This window comes from Micropterus dolomieu, linkage group LG18 (assembly GCF_021292245.1).
Source record: "Micropterus dolomieu isolate WLL.071019.BEF.003 ecotype Adirondacks linkage group LG18, ASM2129224v1, whole genome shotgun sequence".
NCBI lineage: Eukaryota > Metazoa > Chordata > Actinopteri > Centrarchiformes > Centrarchidae > Micropterus > Micropterus dolomieu.
The window spans coordinates 4,434,884-4,443,969 of record NC_060167.1 but is presented as its reverse complement, the minus strand read 5'-3'; the positions used below and the strand labels follow the sequence as shown (position 1 = coordinate 4,443,969).

General features: G+C 38.4%; 1 protein-coding gene across 1 annotated transcript in view; it reads right to left on the bottom strand.

Annotated features, from left to right (window-relative positions):
• The window catches only part of LOC123956982 (polymeric immunoglobulin receptor-like), a 97,841-nt gene that overhangs the window by 84,332 nt on the left and 4,423 nt on the right, over positions 1-9,086 (bottom strand). Inside the window, exons 4-5 of the mRNA XM_046029560.1 lie at positions 6,491-6,802; positions 6,075-6,386 (exon numbers count right to left, since the gene is read on the bottom strand). Coding sequence (XP_045885516.1) covers positions 6,075-6,386; positions 6,491-6,802 — 624 coding nt within the window. The remainder of the gene's footprint in view (positions 1-6,074; positions 6,387-6,490; positions 6,803-9,086) is intronic.

Sequence of the window (9,086 nt, the reverse complement as noted above, 5' to 3'; positions counted from 1 at the left end):
TGAGACAGTTGTTCCAGTGTGGTAAATAATCAACAACATTTTAATGATTTGTCTTTTTGTACTGTGTAATTGTAACAGTATGAAGCATAACACCCATTGTTCCATTAAAGCTTTTACTATACAAGACAAATGGGAATGTCATTAGTTGTGCAGATATTTGATTATAAAGTATTGGACAAATTAACATTTCATCTCACGATGACACCAGATGAAAACCAGTTATTACAATTCATCCTGAGGGGGATCTACAGTCCTTACAGTCATGTCGCTGGTGGACAAACTATGAAATGACGAAAGTTAAAACATCAAACTTATTTATTCAAATATTTCTTGTTAAATCAGCTGTAATATGGATTTAAACTGTTTACAAGCTGAGCTTCAGGAGCAAAGACAAAGAACCAGACTCATCTAGTCATTACAGATCAGTCTGATGGGTTGCGAATTATTTTAGAACATTATAGCCTAAATTGTTATCAGTGTGTGTAAGCAGGCACGTGTGCTTTGGGAGCAGAATGAGCACAGCAAGGCATCGTCGAAAACCCCAGCAAAGGAAAATGTAGAAGCAGAATTAGTGAAAATTGTGTTACAAAACAAACATCAAGACAGTAAGAATTTCCTGTCTATCAGTTACTTTAATCAATAAGTAATCATTCTTATATCATCATTTTTAATCATTTTATTAGTATTAATCATTAATCATTCTTAATCATTTTTCTTTTTACCTAGATGTGCTTCGGTTTTTACTTATAAGCAGTGAACTATAGTCAGTGAACACAGAAACAAGTGTGGAAGTGGGAAGTGGCTGCAGGTGGTTTGCCTTGTCCAACTGTCATCTACTGTAGATTATGACCATAGGAGAGGCTGCAGGTGTGCAAGATCTGCCGACACTGTGACAGCGCATGCTTCGTTCTGCTGTTATCTACTGTTGTGATTACACGAGGAACTGCTGATATGTTAATCTGCTAATATTAAGACTACTTGCGTAATTACTGATTAAGGGGTTTGATTGTCAACTTCCAACCTCTGGTTATTATAACCTGTGTGAACTTTGAGTGAACTTGCTGAAGGAATTCATGCTTTGCAAAAAAGCGTCAGAGGATGACCAAAAAAACATCAGATGCTTGATAAAAACACAACAGAGAGATAATAAGCAGAAAGCAGCCAGCATAACATCAAGATTTCTGTAAGAAACCAAGCATTAATGAAAAATTCAACTTTACTTATGTTATTCTTATATTAATTGTTTAAAAAATATAATTGTGTGTCAAATTAAGCATGCGTAATCTTTAGAAAATACGGTGAGACTGAAGTTGAAATGTAAATGATGAACTTCTTATCCAGTAGCATAAAGATGTAGAAAGTCAACAATACAGTAATAAATGACAGCTGGGGAACAGTGTTAATTGGTAAAAACAACACAATAACAGAGGAAAAGAAGTTCATGGAGGGGCGAACCAGCCCAGAAGAGATATATATAAGACTGTCTGCAGACCATAGGATTGACTTCATCCTCTGGCCTGCTGGGATGTTGTACGGGTTTATTTGTCCTGCTTTGGAATAAACTCTTTTGCACTGACTCTTGACCGTCTCCAGAGAAGTTTTTGTCTGCAAATTTATTGACTATTGTGGGAAGTTAATAGAGTATTTTTTGAAATAAGGTTATAAAGCTGGTGAAGGTGGTGACCAGGCTTAACCTGCCCAGCCTGGTCGCACATCTGACCCAACAAGTCCCAAAGTCCAGTTAAAACCATGGTGACTCAAACAATGTGGATGAAGAGTGAATCCTATAAGTCACAGTAGAATATTGTCAGGCAGCAGAGCTGGGTTTGAGGATCAGTGTCTCACAGAGTAATGCAGCAAGGCAGAGGGGTTTGTGGGAAAGTTGGCAGTAAATCGTGTTCAACTCATTGTCCGAATCTGGCTTGTGGACGTGCTGCTGTATCTCCTCGGAGAGATGATCCTGCCAGGGAAGAATGAAACATACAGTCTGAATCCATATAATAGTCATTATCCATACAAAATGTCCTCAGTTTTGTAGGTTTAAAATACAGACAGGTTAATATTTTGGAAACATTAATCCTCATATATTGTCTTTAGATTTACAGCATCACCGACATACAGGTTTGTACAAATTTAAGAGTAACTTATTTAAAAGGTATAATAAAAACTTATTTATATAAAGTTTATAATAATAATAAAATTTAATTTAAAAGAACAATTAGCTGTGTTGTTGCCACACCTCTCATATGTTTAAACATATTTTCACAGTTTAACAAAACATCATTTAAGATCTGTATATTTTCCTTCTTCATGTGAAATAATAACAAAATATGAAATGTGTCATATTTATGTGTACTTTATAGGGAGGGTTTTGTATACAAGTTATGCTCCTGGGTTTCAGTTCAGAAGCTTTCTAGAAAACAGGGAGGAAATGTGTTTGCCAGTTGGTTATCAGAGGTCTTAGTGCATCAAAATCTGACCACTGTAAGCCGAATATTCATAACAAACAAACAGGATCGCCACACAGGGCAAAAAAAGGAGATTCTGTCACTGTAAGAGTGAAAATGTTGCATCATTGCTGGCCAATATTTATTTTACTTATTTGTGTCTATGAAACAGGAGTCCCAGAAGTTATTTGTAATAATTAGTAAACCACTGGTGGACAGGTAATCTGGCACACAGGGCATTTTCCTGGAGGGCCAACACACCGGTGTAGTGTAGTCAAAGCTGGATAGACCGTCAGCTCCTGCTGGTGCTCACTCAGGCAATCCAATCAATATCAAAACATAGCGTAGCAACGTTAACCTTGGCTAAGCACAAAGACACCTAGGTCCATATCATATAATAAAATTATTAGGCTACAGATTCTGTTGATAAAGATGAGCAAAAAGGCAGTATAAGAGGCTATGTTTATTTATTAGCACAGTATAAGGAAATATTTGTCTTCGCAACAGTTGTCCGATGTTGTATGTGGTAACTATTATGATATACTGTATATGGTAAGGGGTTATTGTGGTGTAACGTAGGCCTACATGTAGCCTACTCCAGACTGTTACACACCTACAGTATGTTCAAATATTTTGGTACTGCTGCCCAGTAATAATAATAATAATAATCCTTATTTGTAGAGCACTTTTCAAAAACAAGTTACAAAGTGCTTTAACAAGTGTAAAGAATAATACAAAAAAAAGATAAGAGCATGAAAATTTAATATAAAATTAGTAAAATACTATAAAATAAAAGGGATAAAATAAAGTCAAATAAGATCGGGAAAAGCTCTCCTATAAAAGTATGTTTTAAGAAGGGACTTAAAAGAGTTCACTGACTCAGCCGACCTGATTTCCTCGGGCAGGCTGTTCCAGAGCCTCGGGGCCCTGACAGCAAACGCTCTGTCCCCTTTAGTTTTCAGTCGAGACTCTGGAACAGACAACAGACCTCTGCCCGAGGATCTCAAGGTACGTGCTGGTAAGAATGTAGAGAGGTCAGCACACCCTTGATCACAAACACAGGTCTATTATTCCCCTCTGAACATTAATATTTAAACAAAAAAGTGATCTATCAATCATTAAAGCTACTTTATGCAATAGGCATCATCAATATTTGGATGCATGAACTAAATATTCAGTGAGTATCCAAGGAAACAAGATGGAAAAGTTAAATACATTAATTGAATAAACTATTTGGTCAATACCAGTAGGGTGTATCCCTGGATTTAACTACCACTGTGTACCAGAAATGAGAAAAAATATGGAATAAATCTACTTCCACACATCATCAAAAGTCATGTCTAGTCATTACTAACTGCTTTGGCCTTTTTAGTAATCATCTGCAGACAAGTTGGAGCTGTTGTGAATGAGGTTTTGTGTGTCCACTATGTGTGCTTTTCTTCTACAAACTGGTAATAAGTGCACAAGCAGTAGCAGCAGCATAGCTACACAGACGATTACAGTAATGATGACCTGAGCACCACCTGCAAGATAAACCAGACAACAAAATAAAAATCTAGATTAAACGTTCCCTCTTGCTCTTCTGCAGCGGAAGGTTTAAGATATCAAATGTGCTCTCTTACCACAACTCTCAACAGACAAAGTAGCTGACTGGGTTGAAGAATCAGGAGATGTTGGTGATGTTGTTCGGGATACTGAAAATAAATTTTAAAATAAATTTGGAGAACACAGACAGAATAACCCTTAGAGGTCAGATTATGAATATGAAAATAATTAAATAAATGACTTTCAGGGTCCTGGTATTGTTCATGCTGACTCACTTACTCGAACAGAACACAGCTGTTGTTAATGTTATTAACACCTGCTTTTCCTACTGTGACAAGTCAAAATACCTGCTGTGATAAGGTATGTTGTGTAACAGGCTTTTTAAGGAATAATTTTACATTGTGGGAAATGTTGTTGTTCTCTTTCTGGCAGAGAGTTAGATGAGCAGACTGATGCCACTCTCATATCATATCAGCAGACGATCAGCTTCACTTAGCTCTGTTAAAACAGATCTGCCCTCCAGCATCTCTAAAGATGACTAATTAACATGTTAAAGCTTGTTTGGTTGTTCTGCACAAAAACCTCAGTGTGAAAAACACAATTTGACGTTTTTCAGGTTGTTTTTGATTTATTTTTTCGGCGGGGAGCAGCAGATCCTTCCTGGGGTTGTTGTTGGTTGCCTGGCATCCACTCACAATGCATCAGTTCAGTGCTAAGTTCACAATGCATTTTCACACCCATTAAGAAAGCATCTCTTCACAGTCAGGATGAATCGCAATTAACAGTGACCAGTAACACTTTCAATGCACAGATAGGAAGGTGATTATTGTGAACCCATCCTTTAAGAGTTTATCTGTATCTGTTCACCCAACTATGTTATCTGTATTTGTGTCGATACGCTGTCGATACGCTGATGATGGCGTTCGTTATTCATCAGCATGCACTTTGGGACTAACATACTCAAAGTTGATTGAACAGGACCCTGAAACTCTACAGACCGAAAACACAATATTTATTCAAATAGTTTTATAAGATAAAATAAAATTCCAGCAGTAATCAGTCATTACTATAGCTTTCTTTTAATGCTTGCCCTCAGTTACCCTCCTGCAATCTGAACCAGGGTCAGATTATATCCACAAAATAAATTACTGTACTGTAATGTACTGTAAAACTTGTATTAATAGCCGAGTCCCAAATAGCCGCCTACCTCCTTTACTGGCCTGGTGTGGGAACACATTTTGACAAATAAACTCCTGCCTCAATTAAACGCCTTGTCTGGTTTTTATAGAAGTTCTTTTGATGTATAAAACCTCTTAAACCCCGCGGGGTCGCCCACTTTAGCTGCTTCTAAGCTGCTTAGATCGTTAATATAAATATTAATGCTTAAATGTATGATCAATATGTCAATATGGACATGCAACACATCATTAGATCGGTTAGATTCTCCACAATTCAGTCATTCAGTTCATTTAAAGGAAACAACAAGCTCCAAAGTCAAATTCTTATAGATTTACCGATGTAATCAGCCTGGTACAAGAGAGGAAAGGAAAAAAAGTGCTGACTCTCGTTACCTTTGAAGCGCTCATTAAGTCGGATGTGTCCGTTTATGATTATTTATATTCCTTTAGTCTGTAAGAGTCCACTAATCAAAAGAATCAAAACTCAAAGCTTTTCATAAAAATTAATCCAAGTTGTAAATCCTGTAATGTGAAGTCCGTTGCTCTCTACTAACTTCTGCCACACTTCTCTCATCCTGCACCCTGTTGTTGTTTTTGTTAGTTGCTGCCTACAAAATAAAAGTGCACAAGCCGTCTGTCTGAGCTAGATCAAATGAATGACGTGTATTTGATATTACTGGATAATTAGTATTATTTTGTTTGAAATAAATAGACTGTTTCATAGTAGTTTCAGTTTTGTGCAAAAGGAAATAAAGGCCTGTCCCACATGGACACCTGTCCCAAATATAGGCAGGTAAGGTAACTTTATTATCCCCGAGAGGCAATTTGCATTACAGGGTCAATTCAGTGATTTTAGCAAATAAAAGCCCGGGCTACTATTCAAAATTTTACGGTAAACACTCACCTACAGTCATCACCATTTTGTGGAAGAATTTGTTGCTGCGTGTTTTGTCAGTGCTTTTTGCTCCACACCAGTACGTCCCAGTGTCGTCTGTTGTTACTTCTTTCACTGTTATGGTGATATTTCTCTTCCAATTGTCCTCTTTCATGGAAAACTTCCCAGGGTTCCTGTTGCGCTGTGTGCTTACAAGAGGTTGACATATGGATGGATCTTCTCCCTTACAGAGGAATTTGTTTATCAGAGCACCATTTGGATATTCACACTGGAATGTAAGATCCTCTCCAACAGTTGGAGACCTTGTGAAGCAATGTATATCTGAAGAGAGAAGGCATTTTTTATCAGGGGCTGTTTTTAACATATATCAGAAACACCTTAATTTTCTGTGTGAGTAAATCAACTTTCAGATGTGTGCTGCTCACCTTCAACCTCCAGCTTTATCTTTCTGAGAGCAGCTCTGTAACTTCCTTCATGTGTTTCCACTCCACACCAGTAGACACCAGCATCATGTGAGGACACGTTACTGATGGACACGCTGAAGCCACTCTTGGTTTCTGTGAGAGTGAATGTCCCGTTTGACTTCAGAGAGGATTTTGTTGATAAAATATCCTCACAGATGAAACCGTTCTGTTTGCAGAAGAACTTGTATTTGTTTCCTGTGTAATCACATGTGATGGTGGTTTTAGCTGTTCTGTACGCAGTTTGAATAAATTGTCTCTGGTAGCCGTCTGTCTCTGCAAATAAACAAGAAAGGTAAAACGTAAAACACTGTGACACTGTGCTAACACATGATGGAAATGCACATCACCACACTCGTACAGTAAAGTGTGAATCATGTTGCATCTGATTTATGGCAAAATGATTTCCATTGAAACATAGTGACTCTACTGACTGTGGAATTGACATCAAAATACTAATTTAGAATAATGGCACCAAACTTAATAAGGTTAACCTTAACAGTATTGTGGGCTGTGTTATACTAAACTAAGACAAAATGAGAATAACCCAACCCAGACCAACCAGTTAATCATTTTAGAAGCTGGGCTTTAACAAGTCCAATAGCAGAAAAGGTTTTACCAGTTATCAGTGAGAGGAAGAGAAGAAGGAAGCTCTTCATTTTGTTAGCGGCTGAGATCCTCTCTAAGACAAGTTTTCTTTTGTTAGTTGGTCTCCACAATCTGCACAGCTGTATTTCCTAAATTTATATCTTTTGTGCTATGCTTCCCATTTTATATTTCTTCCTTAAGTGTTCGTCACATCTCCTCCCACTTCATACATTACTTCATTACACAGTTATTAGGAAATTAGTGTAAAGAGAGAAAATATATCTTGTTGGAAAGTCCCTGACACACCATGAAATATGATATGTTAGAAAAAAAGGTCAGTGTAACAGTTATAAGTTATATAAACTACAAACGTCAACTAAATGGGTACAACCTCACCATTAATCGTGAGTGGATAAAGTACTTAATACATCATAAATTGTGTAGTTGTGTAACAGGTGAGTGGGGGATCATACAAAAGAGGTTTTATTATTCTATAGTAATGATTTTTACCTAAAACTAGAGGCCTGTGGATGATAGTTTAACCTGTAGCAACTGATTTTGGCCACTTGGGACAGTGGAGGCAAGCTGTGAACCCAAATAGACATTAAAATTACTTTTTAAATTGATATGAAGAACTTGATAGCAAACCATTGCTTATTTCCACATCCAGCAGTTATGTGGAGTTATGTTTGTGTCACCTGATGAAATTAAATCCAGTATTCTTTCTCTTTGAGCTCTGTTTTAGTTCTACGCCAACTCCTGAGGAAAATATCTGTCTTTTCAGCTGCTAAATGCTCCACTTTGATCACCAGCTTGTGTCTAACTGTGTCGGCCTGCTGTTTGCTGCAGGGAATGTACTATGCTTTAACACTAAAAACACACAAATTAAAGGTTCATCTATGAGCAACAAGAAACAGGTTGTTCGGACAGGTGTTCAGGACAGATGGATTAGTAAAATTGAACTAGTAAGTAACAACTTAGCTGGCTTGCTGTGTCTTGTGGTGTTTGACTTGCTTGATATTTGCCTGTGTTAACTATGTTGTCGAGTCGAGTACAAAGCAGCCACAAGATATACATCTCAAATGGATTTTAGCAAACTTACAAGAGGAAGTTTCTCAACTGCTTTCAAAATGACCCTGGTCACACCCTTACTCCTACTAATGCTCGAGCTGAGAACCATCGGCAAGTTTCACGTCTACAATTTCTATCCAAAACAATCGAAAGGGTGGTCTTCAAACAGGTCTCAGAATTCCTCTCACAGAATGACTTCCTTGATCCATATCTGTCTGGTTTTAAGAGTGGCCACTCCACTGAAACAGCTCTGTTGACTGTAACAGAAGCCCTATGATCAGCTAAAGCTGCAACCCAGTCCTCGGTTCTTATCCTGCTACACCCATCAGCTGCCTTTGACACAGTCAACCACAACATCTTTCTATCCACAGTATGAGCAATGGGGCATATTGGGCACAGCACCCCAGTAGTTCAAATCCTACCCTTCTGGGCGATCTTACATTGTGGCTTGGGAAGACAAATGTCCTTCTCTCATTGCCTCTCCACAGGGGTGCCCCAAAGCTCAGTGCTAGGGTCCCTTCTCTTCTCAATTTACACCACCTCACTGGGGCTGAGCATTTGCTCGCTTAGCTTCTCCCACCACTGCTACATAGACAATATGCAACTCTGCCAGACAACTCCACAGTCTCAGCAAATTGGCTGAAAAACTGTCTCCTCTCCCATCACTCCAACCAAGGTGGTGTGAAGCTTGGGTGTCCAATGGATGACCAACTGTCCTTCTTAGAACATGTTGCCGCTGTCTCCCAGCCGTGTTGCTTTGCTCTTCACAACATAAGAAAATGTAGGCCCTACCTTAGTCAGTGCACCACCCAGCTTCTGGTACAGCCCATGGTTATCTCTTGCCTCAACTATTGCAATGCCTTCCTAGCAGGTCTCCCAGCTTGTGTGGTGAAACCCCTGC